This window comes from Neolamprologus brichardi, chromosome 13 (assembly GCF_056152115.1).
Source record: "Neolamprologus brichardi isolate AB-2024 chromosome 13, ASM5615211v1, whole genome shotgun sequence".
Classification (NCBI taxonomy): domain Eukaryota; kingdom Metazoa; phylum Chordata; class Actinopteri; order Cichliformes; family Cichlidae; genus Neolamprologus; species Neolamprologus brichardi.
This window is the reverse complement of record NC_142116.1, coordinates 23,509,053-23,528,021: the sequence shown is the minus strand read 5'-3', so window position 1 is coordinate 23,528,021 and position 18,969 is coordinate 23,509,053. Positions and strand designations below refer to the sequence as shown.

The 18,969-nt window shown below is 39.5% G+C and overlaps 1 protein-coding gene across 1 annotated transcript in view; it reads left to right on the top strand.

Moving 5' to 3' along the window:
- Window positions 1–505: 505 nt before the first annotated feature.
- Window positions 506–18,969, top strand: part of wdr11 (WD repeat domain 11) — a 61,846-nt gene continuing 43,382 nt past the window's right edge. The window contains exons 1-10 of the mRNA XM_087850338.1: window positions 506–697; window positions 1,607–1,718; window positions 2,604–2,757; window positions 2,948–3,121; window positions 3,451–3,652; window positions 9,322–9,487; window positions 13,398–13,500; window positions 14,169–14,367; window positions 15,106–15,206; window positions 18,086–18,262. Coding sequence (XP_087706464.1) covers window positions 612–697; window positions 1,607–1,718; window positions 2,604–2,757; window positions 2,948–3,121; window positions 3,451–3,652; window positions 9,322–9,487; window positions 13,398–13,500; window positions 14,169–14,367; window positions 15,106–15,206; window positions 18,086–18,262 — 1,474 coding nt within the window. The 5' untranslated portion in view covers window positions 506–611. The remainder of the gene's footprint in view (window positions 698–1,606; window positions 1,719–2,603; window positions 2,758–2,947; window positions 3,122–3,450; window positions 3,653–9,321; window positions 9,488–13,397; window positions 13,501–14,168; window positions 14,368–15,105; window positions 15,207–18,085; window positions 18,263–18,969) is intronic.

The window sequence follows — 18,969 nt, the reverse complement described above, 5'->3', positions numbered from 1 at the left end:
TAAGCAGCTGAGAACAGCTTCCTGGTATAATCTGTCTGTCTGTCTCAGCTGTGAAACTGGTATATCTTCTGTGTTATAAATGCAGCACTTGGTGAAGAAAAATGAAAGCAGCTGTTTGTGTGTCTGTTTGTTTTGAGGCTTATTCACTTTTGTATTTTAGGCAACTTTTGATTTCATTTAATTTAATGTATTTTATTGACTTATTTTTATTATTATAATCTTGGGAGGATTAAAACAATAAATGTAGCCAGTATGTTTTTCAGTTACAGTATTTACTGTAACTATTATTTACATATATTACAACTTTATTTGCTTTTTGTTTTTTGTTTTGTTTTTTGTTTTGTTTGTTTGTTTTTTTTTGGGGGGGGGGGGGGGGGTTGCTTCTTTTTCTTTTTTCTCTCTTTTTTTTGGCGGTGGTGGGGTGGGGGATAGTACTGTTGTATTCATTGCGGAACTTTGTTGCTGGAATTTGTTCCTACACGGCATCCTATTTAGAAACACCATTTCACTTCCTGTTAATATTCACAACAGAGCCGATACAAATAAGCTAATTAATTTTAGCAGTGTTTACTCGTTAAATGTTAACGTAGCAGAAATCCTTAGGAAGAGCAATGATTCCTTACACCGTCAACATTAAACTCGCGGCTCGGACGTTAACTGGCACTCTCAATTTGCAGAATAAAACCGCCGTAGATTGGTGAGTACCGCTTCTCTGCTGCTAGCATAATTTGGTTAATTCAATACGCGACTGACAGATGACGTTAAGGAACTGATGTTTGCGTTGTGTCAGTTTCGTGGCTTGTCTTTATTGCTGCATGTAAAGTTGTCAGCGTGAACGGCCACTGATAATTTGTCATTGAGCCCACAAACATGCGGGGTATATTTCTTGTACAATGTCATGTGACATTTTGTCGGGCCTGATGAATTTCTAATGGCTCATCCTCCACAGCAATCCAGCAGAGACTGTCAACGCAGTCGGACTCGCGTGATCAAACTTTAGATTAGTGCAGCATAGTGCCAAAGTTTCATTTCGCATACATGAACCTAAATATTATACATTTGCTTCTAATGTTATTTTTGCTTTTCACCAGACATATTTAAAAAGAGAACTGTCCTTGTGAATATTTAACTTTATGTACGCATCATATGAGATAAATTACCTTGTGTAGTTGTAGCATATAGTACAGTCTCTGCACTGGCAGCTTTTGTCATTGGAACTGAAAGTTTAGCTTCAAGTTATGTTTGAATTTTGAAATTTGTTGTGTCATTGAGCTTTGATTTTTTTGCAGTCTGGATGCACTCCAGGCAAATATGCATGCAGGTCTTGTACGCACACAGAAAGAAGATGAATTTAGACATGGAGTGGAAAGCACAGAAATCAGAATGCAAACACAGTTGTTGAATAATGCTGTGTTTACTGGAGAGGGTGCACTTAAGCGTCAGGCTGACTGGAAACATACGTTTAAATTCATAATGTCCAGAGTTCACAGTCTGAATCATATGTTATCTTTTGTACATCAGTGTCTCACATCCCAAACCATTTCATGTATCTTTCATCTGTTTCTTTCCTCTTCCTCCTATTCTGCCTTGCTAACGTGGTCTGTAGGGGCTGGCAGGGGCTCATAGCTCAGGGATGTCACTCCAGTATTCTCATAATTGATCCTAAGACCGCCCAGACCATCCAGGTGCTGGAGAGACACAAGGCAAATGTGGTCAAGGTGAGTTTGAGAAGTAAATTGGCTTAATTGTTTCGCTCCATAACATAATTGCTGTTTAATTACACGAATTAATTGACTCACTGTTGCGCCTCTGCTCCGTAGACTTCAAAATATGATTTAATATATACCACTAAGTTAAGCCGTTGGAGAATAGGCACACTAATGAGGCTACAAAGTGAACACACCTTGTGAGGTTGTATTATTTATGTCTCACAGTATAAATGTTAGCATTGTGTGACCTTGAGTGAAGTACTGTAGGCTCTCTCTACTTCTTGTAAACCAACACCTGAAACGCAGATAGAGCATTGACAGAGAGTCATTTTGTTTGGGTCTGTGTGCGCGTGCATGTGTGTTGTAGAAGAGAAGAGTAAATAATGGGCAATAAATTCTACAGTGATTATCAGTGTCTAGGCTCAATCCGGGCCTTTCATTCTTCACTATAAAGAACACTTTAATCTTGTGAAGCACCGCTGCCACAGCAACAAGCTATTCCTCACCACCCAGCCTGACATAAGAGAACTTGCTGAATGAAAGAAAAAAGGAAATAGAAAAAGAAGTACCTACAGTAAAGGGCATGCCTACCTAGGAGCAAATAGACAGACATAATCAATTATTTAAACACCAGCTTGTATGTGCAGTAATTTGTTATTTCACATATAAAATGTTCATTTCAGTGTTATGCATTTTCTATAATGTCCTTTACTCTCTCTTTTCTCCCCAATGTTTCATTTAGTGAAATTCATCATACATCTTCAGACCTTGCTGTTATTGTTTTTTTTTCTTTTCTGTTGTTGACTTTCTGAGCATTCTGTCGACAAATGTAGAAGGCTTACAGCTTTACCTGATATTCCTCCGAGAGACTCAATTAGTGTTTTATGTTGGAAGGTAAAATGGTCCAGGGAAAATTACTACCACAACTTGAGCTCACCCTACTGTCTGCGGTTGGCCTCCGGAGATGCCTCGGGGAAGATTATAGTGTGGGATGTGGTCAGCGGCACAGCACACTGTGAGATACAGGAGCACTCCAAACCTATCGGGGGTAAGACAGCTTCAAGACACCAAACATGTTTGTCAGCTCAGTGGCAGTCCTGCCAAGAAGAGACACTGAGCCGATGGTTTGCTGTTGACTATTTGTTTTCATTAGGACGCTGTTACTGCCACTCCTGCTGGTGCGCACTACGCTTCCATTCTCACCTCCTCTTCTCTGTTTTGCTCGCTCCCTCTGTCAGACTTGGAGTGGCTGTGGAATCAGGATGCATCTCGTGATCTCTTGTTAGCTGTCCATCCTCCCAACTACATTGTTCTGTGGAATGGAGACACAGGCACCAAACTGTGGAAAAAAAGCTACGCTGAGAATATCCTCTCCTTTTCTTTTGACCCTTTTGACCCTTCCAACATGGCATGTAGGTGAACAAAATACTTACCAAAAAGCCTTCGAATTCTTCACTTTGCCACCCACATACACAGGGCATGCTTGATCTCTTAAATTTACTGTTTATTGCAGTATGGTTGAACATATCTTATATCTGAAAGCATGTGACTGGTATTCTGTGATGCCAACAATTTAACCAGTGGTATTTATTTATTTATTTATTTGTGGAAAAAGATAAGTCAAAGCAGAGACTTTCACAAATAACAGATGGCAAATTGAAAACAGAATATTGACATCTGACAATCTCTTATAAGCAAATGAATCTTTATAATATTCTTCTGTCCTTTTTCTCCTATCCAGTGCTGACCAGTGAAGGGATCGTCTTCATCACAGACTTTTCTTACTCCAAACCCCCAGGCAGCGCTGGCAAAAAGGTCTACATTGCCAGTCCTCATGCGAGCCCAGCGCATACCAAACCTGCACCTGCAACAGCTCCGGCCCCTACTGGTGCCAAGAAGGCCCTTAATAAGGTCAAAGTGCTGATTACCAATGAAAAGCCCACGTGAGTGAAATTAAATTAATTTTCCTTCCCTGACTTCCCTGACTTTCCCTACCCACACTTAAAATATTTTGGATCCTTTTTTTGAGACACATAGACTGTTGTTTCAAGTTTAACAAGTCTAATGAAGCTCTTATGTTAGGAGTATTGTATGGTTTTTAAGACGTTACTTCCTGAAAAGCCAAGATCTTCATACAGTACAGCATGTTAATATTTTATTAAATGTCTGAATTTCATCTCAACACTTATGTAGGGGCTAAAGGATAATCTGTGGAATAAATTTGTTACAATAGTTAGGTCAGTTTTTAAATCAAACTTCCTGTAGGTTATGTCACCCTATCGGTGTCATGTTTTATTGAAATGCTATGGCTCAATGTTGTTCAGTTCCCTTTTTTGTCTCTTTGTAAGTTGTTCAAAGTAAACTACAAAGTCTTATCGGTTTAAGACAGCGGTCTCCAACCCCGGGCCACGTTGTTTGGTACCGGGCCCGCTAGAGATGAGGCTCGGGTGTGAAATTTATGGTTTTCGGGATTTTTTATCGTTAACTCGGTTTCTCTGGGTCTTTTTCTGTGTTGTAGTTGTGTCTTATTTTGAAAGAAATATTTACACGTTACCATAGTGACCAAAGAGCATTAGGGGCAAGGAGAAGGATGTTACTCTCAATGTTGTTGACGCATTTCAGGAGGATGCTGCTAATAAAGTTACACAATTCCACAGTGAATTTGCGTTTATTATTATATTTACAAAAATACCACAGGTTTTGTCTTGGTCGTATCATTTTATTTTGTTGTATTTATCCGTGACATCTTAAAGGCTGGTCCGTGGAAATATTGTCTGACATTTAACCGGCCCATGGCGCAAAAAAGAGGACTGACATAAGGCAGTCATAGTTATCACTGTTACATGATAGAGGTGATGTTTCTCTGATTGTAACGTATGATATGATTTCTAAGTAAACACCAAGGTTTATTTACTGTCATATGAACTAAATCTCAGTTACTAACCAAGCTTTGTAATGTACAGGGCTGGAAGCATACACTGTTTGGCCACAACATTAAAAGCAGCTGCCTAATATCAAGTCAGTGCCTGTCGTGCCTGCAAAACACTCTGAATGATCAAACTGACTGTAAAGTTAGGGGCGATCGTGGCTCAAGAGTTGGGAGTTCGCCTTGTAATCGGAAGGTTGCTGGTTCGAGCCCCGGCTTGGACAGTCTCGGTCGTTGTGTCCTTGGGCAAGATGCTTCACCCGTTGCCTACTGGTGGTGGTCAGAGAGCCCGGTGGCGCCAGTGTCCGGCAGCCTCACCTCTGTCAGTGCGCCCAGGGTGGCTGTGGCTACAATGTAGCTTGCCATCACCAGTGTGTGAATGTGTGTGTGAATGGGTGGATGACTGGATGTGTAAAGCGCTTTGGGGTCCTTAGGGACTAGTAAAGCGCTATATAAATACAGGCCATTTACCATCCATTTATTTTACATTTTCAAAAGTTTATTTTGAGTTTTTATATTTTAATCAGTGAAGAGGTTTACAACCAAAGCTATCAAAAGAATGTGAAATTCAATTAAGTTTTATTTATATATTTATTATTTGATCAAAACCACTATTGACCTGCTCAATCTGACTCATTGCTGGGAGAGCACTTTAAACCAGTATCACTGCTGGATTTGTTTGTATTTTCTCAAGGAGGAAAAAGAGCCATTGTCAGAGAAGATGTTGATTCTCTTTGGATCTTCCCTCACATGTGAACAGATTTATACAAATTTAAACAACATTAGCCAAAAAATGCGCATTTTTGTTCACACTTAGTTTTGGAAATGTTGATTAAATGGTGATAAAGTCTTTTCTCTTCTTATGCCTATTTCACATTTTTATTGTCTGATATTATTGATGTAGTTTCTCACATGACAGCTTGAGGAATATTAATAGCTCCTGATCTAAAATAAATTTTGACGTGTGAGTCCAGAACCACTTCTCCTCGGTCCAGTTCTCACATTCATTCTTCTGTGAAGAGGGGTCAGCATGAGCGGTCAGACCAGGCTGTTGTTATGCATGCCTATATACAGTGAGCTCTGTATTTTGCCTCCTTTCTGTCATAGCCAGCATTATTATTTTCATCACACTCTTGCCCTCATCAAGGTCACTAAGATCACACTTGCCTGTGTTCTGCTTTCAGGACATCATATTCAAGAACTGGCAGTTCACATGCTGTTTCATTTCTCACACCCTTACTCAGTGTAACAAGATAATCAATGTTATTGACTTCACCTGCCAGTGGTTTTAATGTTGTGGCCGATTGGTCTTTCTGTAGAGTATATTTTACTCCCCACTGTGTTACCTGAGACCTCCCTGTTCATTCGACAGCAAAGCTCCTCCAAATTATGTGAACAGGAGAAGTATTCCAGACACTTTTTCAAGCCTAACCGATAAAAATGGCCCGACAAGCAACACTGTAAGAAGCAGGTCACGGAGCATTTTTGTTGACAGCAGTATGGACTAACACGGTCTATTTTTATGTTTGGTTTGTTTTGTTTTTTCTGTTTTCTTTGGTCATTGCAGAAAAAAAATCAAAACGGGAACAGCACCTTCACTACATAGATGACCTAGTTTTGATGTAACTGTCTCTCCAGCACAGCAGTGAGATTCCTCTTTAAACTTAGATCAGATGCTAAATCAAGTCAAGGGTCCGGGAGAAGCATTTCTCAAGGGAATAAGGAAGGATTTGATCACTTGGCATATTTGCTACATTGATTTTTAATTCTGAAACGCAGTAGAAGTAGTGATGCACTTCTTCTGGCTTCTTATTCCATTAGTTGACAAACTTGATAAATTGTGTAAGCGCTAATTTAGAAAAAGTTGCATGAGCTGTAGACGTGTTTGATGTGCTGGCAGCTTCCTGCTAGAGTGGTTGTGACTGTCAGGTTATTTATAGCAGCATGCCCCAGTCTCTCTGTCCACCCATCAAGCCAGTTCTGATAACAAACACTCCATTAATCTTACTTGTCTTTATTCTCTCGTGCCTTTCTCATTTTGTCTGTTTTAGTCTTCTATCCATGTGTGACAACTTCCTTCCTCACCTTTAACTGTGTGTAATTGCTATCCAGGATCCTTCAGTTCGCCTTTGTCTACAGTCTCTACTCTCGCCGGTTCTGTCTGCTTGTGGTTGATAAATGGAGGATTTAAACAAGACTCTGTTCTCCCATAGCGTTATCAGAAACTTACTGAATACAGTATGGCATTGTGTGCATTAGTGTCCCATCAGGGAGCCATTAATCTGGGTGTTAGCCACTAGAGATTTGGTTCATTTATCAAAATGAAGTCAGCTATACTATTACATATACAGAGCAACGTCGACTAATGTATGTTTTCTTTTAAACTGACAGAAATATTTATAAGTTAGATTTTTAAAAAAAAATCTAAATAATTCACTAAGACGCTTGAAGTTGTAGTTCTTATGATTATGAAAAAATCTGAATGTTTTTGATAAAAGCAGTAAGTCTGAATAATCAGGCCTTTTTTAAATTCATGGCTTCATCTGAAATCATGTTGTGTGCAGAGCGAGTAGTTTTCCACACAACAGGGAATAGCAAAGTTAATTATCTTAGTGATGAGTTGGGGGTTCTGTCTGACTGTAGCTGCTCTTCACATTGCTGATCAGAAATTGATGAAACTGAATCTCTTGATTTGGACACATTCGATGAACAGTCGCTAACCACACCGACAAATGCACAGTTAATGTCGGCTCGCTGGTTTCAGGGCAGTACGATGCTGCCCTGCTGCTGCACACTGGACTTATTTCAAAATCAGAGGTTAATCAAGCAAACATTCAACCACTTGTTCCCAACACTGTTTCTTTAGGGCAGCTGTGGCTGGATAATAAATGGATAATTGAGGACTTTTGTTCAAGCTCAGTCTTCACTTCAGTCTTAGAGGTGTGATTTATGGCTTTGTACTGTGGTGATGTACACATGCAACACCTGCTTCCAAACGCTACAAACTCTCGAGTTTTATTTGAAGCTCGGCTGCAGGTAGTGCGAGAGCAATCGAAAAAGAAACAACGTAACATGAAAGAGAACCCGATCATTCACAGACATGTACAAATGTAATCACGAGTGATCAGTAATGGAGTGACGTGACCGACTGAAATGGACACGTTTTGTTAGAAGTATTTTAGGTTGTGGTTTGTTTGGGTTTTTTTGTCCCACAGTGTGAGCATCAGTTCAGTTTTCTGCTGTATCATCTCCAGCAGCTGCCAGTGTGTGTAAACTGAATTTGTATTGTGTAGATAACAAGCTCAAGGAGCTGTGACTGCTGTATAAAGACAGTATTTGACTTTAATGTCCTTTTGGGTGAGTTAAATAATAGAACCCCGAGAGTGCTTTAAAACTTTAATAAAGGCATCCACCTTTGCTATCAAATATCCTGCGTCTTTGATAGCAAACTCATTGCGTGAGCACACATATGTGTATGTACTTAGCAATATGTAACTGTGTGTGATCCTCTGACCGCTGTAGCCTTCATGTCTTATTCATAACAACGACTGAGAGAGCGAGAAGGACGTGTGATGTTTTGGTAATTGGAGAGCTGAATATTTGAGGGCTGCAGGTCTTTTTATTTCCCTTTTCTCCCTTTTTTCTTTTTTTATTTCTCTCTGAAGATCTGTTGCTTGCAATCTAAGTTCTGCTCCTTTCTGATGTTCTGCCTTTGATGACTCAGATATTTTAGCCTCTATCTCTTTCTTTTCTGTCTTCAGTAAGCTCCTAAAAGTGTAATTTAGCTCAGTAACTCCTAAAGCTTCCCCTACTGAGTCTATTTTATCTGTTACACTTTCCCCAGATGATAATGATCTCCATTGTGTTATAAGGTTTGTCTTTCTTTTATTTGATCTTGCCGTGACCTAGAGGAATTCAGCTGTTGGAATGAGTTATGGCTGTAGACCTGCTCGTAAGTTCAGTGCAAATCGTCTCTTTTTCCTTCTTGAGTGAACTGTACTGAACAGAGGTACCTGTGACCGCTTTGCTGTGATACAGAGAGATCAAAACTGGCTGCCGCCACAGATAATAGTACCTGTCATTAATTTAGTCGCACATGAAAGGAGTCGCTGTGAATAACAAATCAGAGCAGCCAAAAGTAACGTAAAGGAAATTCTTTGCAATTCTTACAGTACCTGCTTAGTTCATCAGCCAACCAACAATAATAAGTCATTCATTCTAGCTTCTATTTGGGAAGACATGAATAAATATCAAGTTGTCCTTAGAAATGAGATATATTTTTATATTTTATATTGAATTTTAAATCTAGCGTCATATTGGTTTGCATGGAATTTGCATTTTTCATATGCATGTGTTGTTGTTACAGTAGAGTCTCATTATATCCTGATTTATCTGGAGAATAAGACTGACTTACTGAGCGGTATATTATCTAACCCTCATTTCTAGTCATCGTAATTTGCATTTTTCATCTTTTGTGTCCATTAAATTGCGCCGTAAACAACACGAGAAAACAGACAATTCCAGGACATGCTTAATCCTTGGATTAAAGAAAAGTCTTTTTGTCAATAAAGATTGATAGTTTATTATTTACCATTCCATCTAGTTTGTTCTCAGTTTCAGTGTCAGGCTGTTTTAACTAACTTTCTGTTCTCATTGTTGCCATTCTTCTGCTGTCTGATGCTTTAGGGCAGAGGCTGTGACGCTGAACGACTGCCTGCAGCTATCCTACCTACCTTCGAAGAGAAACCACATGCTGCTGCTTTATCCCAGAGAAATTTTGATCCTGGACTTGGAGCTCAGTCAGACGGTGGGGGTGGTGGCCATCGAGCGCTCCGGGGTTCCCTTCATCCAGGTGAGGCACGCTGCAAAAACACGCAGCAAAATCCCTTTAATATGGATCTCGGTTAAACTCGAAGAGATGAAAGTTAACCTTAAAACAGCTTTAAATTTTCAGGCTCTGAGTTCTCACTAATCACTTACTCTTGACATTATGTGCAAGACATTTTTTAAACTGCTTTGCGCTGACACCGTAGTTGATCTTGGTGAAAGGATGGCTGTGTTATGTGGCTTTAACAAACCTCATATATCAACATCTTACTTGAAGAGCTTTACTGAAATCTGTCTTTTTTATGGATGATTCCTCCAGGAAGACAGTTCCTCCTGCCACGAATGATAAAGCTCTTAACTCTTTTTGCACCCGCCTCTGCAGTTGTTTCTCCTCATTGGGTGTGACAACTACACATCAGGACCATGTTGTCATTAGCAACAAGGGGGGAAAAAAGTCCCCCCTTCCTTTATACTGCCTCTCCACAGCGACAGACTTGACCTTTAGACTTGACTTTCTTTTAAAGTCTGGATTTCTAATTGGAAATTGATGAATGCTGTGGGGGTATTACACTGAGGATTTGTCACAGCTCCAGTGCCAGTAATTGAACAGAAACTGTCTTAAAGTCGCACTGTTCACTCCCCCTTTCTATGCTTACTCTCCGTCTCCAAAAGATTGACCATTGTGCTGCCCTGTCATTACACAGAGTAGCTCTCCTTATTTTTCACGGCGGTGGTTCTACTGTATTTGAGACCTAATGTGCCTTTTTGAAACTCGTTGAATTTCATGCCTGAATGTACATGCATGGAACAGTTTGCAGTTCTTAGTTCGTCTCTGCAGTCGATGACATGTTCTGCTTCTGTGAAATTGCGCTCTGTTCTTTGTATTATTGTCCTATCATAAATCATACTTTATTTGGGTTGTCACTGATCTTGTTTTAATAAACGTCTCTATGGTTTAACAACACAAAGGTAGAGAATGAGCGTTTGTAGTCAAGGAGTAAGATCTAAAGTCACCAGGGGCAGAAGCAAAGGGGTATTACTCAGCTGCCTAGGCTCTGTCTGACCAACGCCTCCTTTCTCTAAGTGTTATAAAGTGCTTGTCTTCCAGCCAATTTGCATGACTGATGACACAGTTTAGCAAAGGTCTATGCTCGAGTGTACAGAGGCTCCACTGTCAGGTTGGGGCATACATAGTGTGCAGTTGCCAGTTTGTCAGGTCAACATGGCCTACAGTCATTTTTCCATCTATCAATAGCAAACGAATACAGAATCCATCAATTTGTTGTTTATCTGTTCATTTTCAACAAGGTGCTGATTTACTTGGATTTCAAATGGCTGCAGATTGATGTCTTGCAGTTTTTGCATTCCAGTATTTGGAATATTTTGTGCACTGGCATAAATTGAGTGAGGTATTTTAAAACGTACAGTATGTTCAGTGAAATCAGACGTTCAGAAAGCCAACAAAAGAAGCAATGTGAAGATGTCAAAATAACAATCACAGCTGAATGCACATATTTGTGAATAAGATGAATTTAACTAGTAGTTTGATTCGATTATCTGTTAGAAGTAACAAACAAAAGTTCAGTGATGTAGCCTCACCAGTGACTGTAACGTTAATATATTAATTACTGTCATGAGTTAATAAGGTATAGAAACATGAGAACTGCACTGATATAGAATTTATTGTTTACAGATCATACCAGGTGAGCTCTGTAGGGCTTTTGTCATACAAAATGTGGATAGATTTAAATAACTGAACACTTCATTATTATTATGTTATACCATATTTCCCGGACTACAAAGCACACCCGAATATTAGCCGCACAAGCTAAAATCAGGGGAAAATCCAGTTTTGTACATACATTAGCCGCACCTGACTAAAAGCCGCAGGTGTTTCAATGTTGACTTATCATATGTAAGAGAATATGCACAAAGGGAATTGTCAGGAAAGAGATGGCTGTTTGGAGACACACCCCTTTTATTAATATTTTGAAAAACAAGTTATGGGTACATATTTGCATAACTTTTTAGGTATATGTACAAGTAGCGGTAAATACAAGTACGAAACATGTACTGTGCTTCATAAATGAGTAACAAATGTAGTACATAACAATAACCTACAGCACACCAGAAAAATAGATTCGGACTACCTTTTAGGCTCAGGTGCAGTGACACGGCTTTAACAAGAAGAAAAGTCAGTCATTCACCACCATCCTCCTGTACACTAAAACCACCAAAGTCCTCTTCTCCAGTGTCGGAAACGAACAGGCTCAGGATGGCTTCGTCATCCACTCTCTGCTTCTCTCCTTCGTTGTCACTTTCAAAACCAAACAAATCCTCGTTGTCAGTGTCAGAGTTGAACACCCTCAGAAGGGCTGTGGCGGTGTCCTCCTCTCCATCATGCAGCAGTCCAGCCCTTCGAAATCTGTTGGTGAAAGAAAAAAGAAAAGGAAAAAAAAAAAAAAAAGAAATCTGTTGGTGATCGTGGATGTTTTCACACTTTTCCACGCTGTCAGAATCCACTGGTGGAGTTGAGCATAACTTGCTTTTCGCAAGTTTATCACCGCTCGTCATCCACGCCTCCTGCTGAATGTGTAGCGCTACTTTGAAGTTTGTTTTTCGCGCTACTTGTACGGCACTATGTTGCCTGGCGGATGGACATGTGACCAACATACCACTCTTGAACCCCAATACTGTGTGTCTGATCACATGCCCTTCCGCCAGGCAAGGTAGTGCCGTACAACAGCGGAAAAAACAAAACAAATCGTCTTACGATATCACAAAAATCAATAGACAATCCATAGAAAAGCCGCACCTGACTAAAAGCCGCAGGGTTCAAAGCTTGTGCAAAAAGTAGCGGCTTATAGCCCGACAATTACGGTAGTTTTACACACAAAATTCAAATCCAGTCCAAATTTCTTTATGCAGCATATTTAAAACAACAAAGTTAACCAAACTGCTGCACATGAAACGGAGAATTACACAATAAAACAACAGATGCACATGTCCACACACATCAATAAATATATTCAAAGGATCACAGAAATGGATCTGATATTTATACAACGCTAGAACTGGCCCCAAAACGCTGCTGCTTCTTTGCACTTTAAGATAAAACTATTTTCAGAGCTGTTAAATGCAAACAAGCCATTCAGTGTTTTTGATGACCGTCTTGTTGTCCGTTGTGCTGCGAGAAATGTGAATTTTCTTCTATCCTCGCTGTAATGTGGAACAGCAGTCACTTCAAAGTGCTTTATATTGTAAAGTAGAGACCCGACAATAATAAAGAGGAAACCTCAGCAATCAGACGACCCCTTTTGCGACAGTGGGAAGGAAAAACTCTTTAGCGCGACAAAAGCTCTGGGAGGGGCAGCCATTTGCCACGACTGGTTAGGGCTGAGGGGAGAGAGTAAAAGTGTAGAATAATTACTTGAAGTACAACTGTCATGAATTCTGCTGTATATTTGCACAACTCATCATCAGGATAATTTATTAAATGTATCCCTTTTTTGTATGATAATAGATCTTGCCTGCTGTAGTCGGCAATATTTTAAATTCCCAACTTCTTAGCTTATTGTCCATATATTTATAAAACATGACTATGCCATAACATCTTAAGTCTGCACAATAATATTTTTCCCAATGGGAGCCTTTGGCAAAAATCCCTCCTTTTTAGACTAGCATGAGATCTGACAAGCTAATTAAGCTTAGCCCCTGCTCTGTTTTTCTCTGTTTGTGCCAAACAAATTTACACATGTAGATTTTGATGAGTATATTACGGGGTTCTCGTGCTGTGGAGCAAATACATTGGCAAATTCATGCAGTGCTTAGAGCAAATGTAAACACCACCTGTTCAACATTAAGTCTCAAATAGACATTTGGCAAAGTCACAATCACACGTGATCCCCTTTTTTTTTCACTCCCTCTGTGTTTAGGTGATTCCCTGTGCTCAGAGAGACGCCCTCTACTGTCTCCATGAGAATGGTTGTATCACACTGCGAGTTTGTCGCTCCACGGTTGCCACTGAGGAAGCAGCGGGTATGAAACCTTTTCACAATGGTGTATCCACTCACAATCTGCACATAGCCGTTGTGCTTTACTCACTCCTCACTTCAGCGCCTAAGCTGCTCCTCACTTCAGTGCTCCATCCCCCAGTTATCATCTATTCAGCCAACTGCACTGCAATTGGATCCTGTAGCCTTTTTTCCTATGCTCCAGCGGGCATTTAGCCCTTTACTGTCTCATATATCTTTGGCTTAGCGTGATAGGCCAATGGGAGGCAATTGTCTCGCTGAATCTCTCTCTTCCTCACTTACTCTCCTTGCTATCTCCTCCACACACATCTCTCTATACCCATTTTCCTTTTTTCCCTGAAATTTCCTCTTGTATCTCTCACCTACTCTTTTTACTGCCTTAAATCTATGCAAAGCTCTCTATGCTCTCTATTTTTCTTTTTTCTAATGTGCTCAAAATTGTTCTTTCAATCATATATACTCCTATTCTTCTTCCTTTTCCCCTCCGTTGTCAGTATTATGAACATCTACTCTGTGTAGACTATTTTTTCCTCTTGTTTGTCCTTCTCAATCCACAATTTCCATCATGTGGTTTCTATCTGCCACTATTCTTCCTGCATGTCGACCTCGCTGTACATTTTTTCTTTTCCTAATTCTTTGTCGTATTTTTCCTTTATTCCTTCGGTTTCCCAGACCCAGAACAGAGTGTCCAGGAGCTTGTGTACGACCTGCGCTCTCAGTGTGACGCCATCCGAGTCACAAAGACCGTCAGACCATATCGCATGGTGATTTGCCCCGTCAACGAAAACAAGGCTGCGCTCATGGTCAGCGATGGCAGAGCCATGCTGTGGGAGCTTAGAGCCCACACCGGCAAAGCTGCTGCCAATCCTAGGTACACACACACACGTATGCAGAAAGCCAAATAATTCTGCAAAATTACATTACAATTTCACAGTTGAAAGCTAGACGTAACGGTTAAAAGTTTGACTACTTTGTAAGGTGACTCAAGCTGACTTTAAATAATAATCCTCTGACCTAAATGTAGTCTTCATCGTGACTGGCGCAGGTGGGCTGTGCAGAGGGGTTTGGTTGTCGTTGACGTGTCTTTTCGTTTGATGGAGCGTTCCCTCACTGCTGTCGAGAACAGTTTTGTATTTCTCTCTTAAGTCAGTTTCCTACGTGAGACAGATTGAATTCTGCCTGCCTCTGAACAAGCCAATTTAATGTGGGCAAACAAGAGAAATCTACAGCATTAAATGCAAAAGGGATGAAAAGTTTTTGCTTTCCGTCAGTATGTGAGGAATTTTCTTATTATAGTCTTGTTTGAGTTCATTTGCTTGACAGGTGGGTTTTCTGTTTCACGGCTAATGAGTTGCAGAAGTTTTCTTTTGCGGTGCTCTAAATTGACAGTCTGATGTTTCCTAAAAAGTTTTCAGCTTCCGTTTGATATAATGACATAAATTATATTCTCAGTGAGGTGGTTTTGAAAGGGAAAGCTGAGTTAACTAAGGAAGGTTAAGACGCAATGCATATAATTTGTATGCAGTTTATGAAATATCGCAAGTGTTTATGCATTTATGTCACTCTGAAGTTCATGTGGTGAATGATTCTTTCTCTTTCTCCATGACAGCTCGGGTCTATCGCCGCTCTACTCCCCTGTGTCATTTTGTGGAGCTCCGCTGGGTCCAAACCAGAAAAAGATTCAGGATCTGTCTCTTAACAGCATGATTGGTATGCCTAAACACACCACCACCATCAACACTCCACTACAATGCGCATCTCAGACAGTATAGTTTGCTGTTTGGAAGGCAAAACGTCACGCATGTCACATCTTGGTGCAGCTGAAGCATTCTCATTCTCATCTTAGAAGGATGGTTTTCATTGAGAGAAAATGTGAAAACTCAAAAACATGAAGGGAATTAGATAGTGTGTGTGTGAATGCTGCAGGTCTTAGTGTATCTTTTATTGTACCTCTGCGAGTTGAGTGGGCCTCAAGGCACCCCTTCAGTTTCTGCTTTAATGTGTGACTGCTGGTTTCTCCTCTGTGCACTTCACAAGCCAGCCTTATTCCCCTGTTGAGCAGCTCTGCACAAAGAGTCCCATAGATGCATGGCCCTTCCTCTCTTTCCCTTTCCCCCCCCTTTTTTTTTGTCTCATCTTTTCTGCTTATGATGTCTCTCCTTCATTTAATTCTTTTTTTCCTCTCCACCCTCTCTCTTTATCCTCCCTGATGATTTAAGGCTGCCTGTCAAAAGATGAATGTAAATGTAAAATTGTAATAGGATGATTTTTTTGTGTTAGGTTTGTCATTTGTATTAAGTGAGAATTAACTTGCATTGAGAGTTAGACCTGTGGGAGGTGGATGGCATTAAAAGGGAGGAGTTTTCTGTCTCATCCTTAATTTATATATATCTATATATTAGGGGTGGGGGAAAAAATCGATACTGTGTAGTATCGTGATATTTTGTTTGCTAATAATGTATCGATACAGGGACAGCAGAAATCGATATTTTGTTACAAAAAAAGTTTTCGTGGACTGGAACTCTGACTTCAGAGCATGTTGATCCTTTTTCTGAGCAAGAATCCTGACATTCCTTCACTGTCCAAATGTGTTTAACTTTTTTTATGGCAGCAATAAACATGACAGTTTACTTATTTTAATTTAAGACATGTTTTATTTTAATTAAGTTTAAAACTTTTTTATTTAATGTAAAATTATATTTGGTTTTAATTTACTTTCAAATTCTTCAGTTGCTGAAGGGGCTGCATAGTTTTCAGAAATTGCATAGTTCAGAATAGCTATAATTGTACCAGATGGTTGCATTCAGTTAAGTTGGACTAGACTGTAATACAAACCGTTCAAGTTTGTCAACAATAAAACTGACTGAAATGAGAGAAAGACTGAGTGTGAGACTTTGATATTAGATAAAATGAATATTGATAAAGTTTACCTTTATGTACAGAATCTGAAAATCGCAAAATATTTTTAAAAATTGCAATAATATCGTATCGTGCGTTAAGTATTGTGATAATATCGTATCGTGGGATGTATGGTGATTCCCACCTCCACTATATATATACAGATACACACACACACACACACACACACACACACACACACACACACACACACACACACACACACACACACACACACTGAAGCCATCTACTGCCTGGAGCAGTAGCTCTGCTTGACAGTTGCCTGACTAAAGCTCTTGTTATGAGGAAATATCACTGTCATGCAGGTTACTTATAGTCTGTGAAACAAAAACATGCTTGTTATTACACTGAGATGTGGAAAGAGCTGGTAACTAGAAAACCATTTTTCCTTTGTTGCAATCTATGGTAGGCACCATGTTGTTTGTTTGGGGTTTTTATTGTTTTATTTGTAGTTATAATAACATAAGATTAGAATCTAACTCCAAGCTGAAAGACAATACATGTCCAGTGTAAAGAAATCAAGAAAACCAAATGAATTATTTAACAAGTGCTAACGACAATTTAAGGTTTGTTCCTCAGGGAATACTAAAGCTCTCCAGCAGATACACAGATAAAAATGAGTTATTCGTTCACAGTGCATTAAAATGTCTGATGTGCAGTAATGAATTTTTTTTTTTAAGCGAATCGCCTTCACATCTATGTTTCAGTCTGTGATTTTAAAGTGTTGAAGAAACTTGCTGTTACTTATCTCGTAAACCTGTTCTCTGATAACACGAGTGAGGTGTCTTACTATTGTAATGCTTCCTCAGCTACCTCAGAGACCTTTACGTCATTACTCCAGTGCTGGCTGCCAGTCGTGACACTCGCATTACGGAGGGCTCATCCACATCCCAACAAAATGTTTTCTTGATATTTAAAATTGATTGTTGATTGAAATTGATGAGGGCACTAGCTACTCTTTGCCTTTAGTGCTTTAACATACCACTAAATTCTTGTGATAATTACAGCTGCTTAGCCTGATAACTAAGTCCACAGCTCATTGAAATAACCAATATTAGTTCTTTTCTATTGCCTCCAGCTGTAGTCGCGTTGTGTACAACGTTTCCACGTCAGACTAAACAAGTGCTTTGTTTTACATCAGTAAGGCCAAGTTGAAATTTGTATTCAAAAGACTGCTATTAAGCTTCTTACAAGTACGAGGTGTCTGTAGTCTTGATTTGGGATGATTTATTTCCTGCACAGTATTCAAACACTGTTTGTTTCACATAATGTAGCATCTTGTTATTGCAGTTCACTTGTTGATGTTGCTGGTCTCAAGAAGCTTCTGTTTATATTTGGTTTATATTTTTTTGACTTTTTGTTTATTTTGCTTGTGTTTATTTCTTCATTGAACATATTCATACAGATGGTAGCACCCCGCTGTTGCTGTCTATGTGTTATACAGTGATTGATTTACAGAATGACAGCCTTCCCTCTACATATGAGCTGTATAAGATAGAATACAATGGTGACAGTGATAATGAAAGAAAAGTCTTGATTTAGGTTAGATTTTCCTAACCTGTTGTTATTTCATTATTTAAGGAGCAAATAAGAGGTAGTTTTTCACATTATGTCCAACTTAACACTTGACGTCTTGTCTTTTTATTTTATCTTTTTTTTCCCATCTCCAGGTCAGACCTTGATAGCCGGTGAGACTCTTCCTACATCTTCCCACCAGCAAGAAGTCCAGCTGAAGTTCCTGCTAACCGGTTTGCTGTCTGGTCTGCCACTGCCACCATTTGCCATCCGAATGTGTCCACCTCTTACCACCAAAAATATCAACCACTATCAACCCCTTCTGGCTGTAGGTAGGTAATAGGAAACCAGTTACTCACAGTCACGCAATTCTGCAAAACTTTATGACTTTATGACTACCGCTGGCATTATGAGGTTTCTGTTTTTCTGGAAAAAAAACGATTGATTTGTTATATCATCATTTAATCATTAATAACCACGTAACAGAGTTAATTTTACTGGACGTTGGTAAATTCTGCAGAAACTGTGAATGCAGCTAATTCTAGTCTAAATGTCGTGTTTTTGTTGAACTGTATACGTTCGATTTGCTTTCTTTTGAGTTCACATTGGCAGTCCTACAAGTCCACTAAAGATTTCAACACAGTACTGCTACTGTTTTATCATCATTACCTACTATTATTGACAAGTCCTTGATACACAACCAAGTGAATTAGATGTCAAAGCATTTGTAAATGAATGGTGGCAAAACATTTAAACATTGACTGTATTGTGAGTAATTGTCAGGCTGGGTAAGTTAATGTTGACGAGCACTTTGGTATTTGAGACCGAGTTCGCGGCCCACTGAGGAGCGAAAAAGGACTTTGGTTCTATTATTCGGCGACATATTCTTCCTTTGTAGCTGGCCGGGTTATCTTTTGCATTTGTTCATTTTTTTTAAAACGCTTCTGTAACTCAAACTGGATTCACCTTTGGTTACTTTGGAAACCAGTGCTGCGTTTTTCAAACCTCCCGTCTCTCAGTGTGAAGATGCATGTTGACT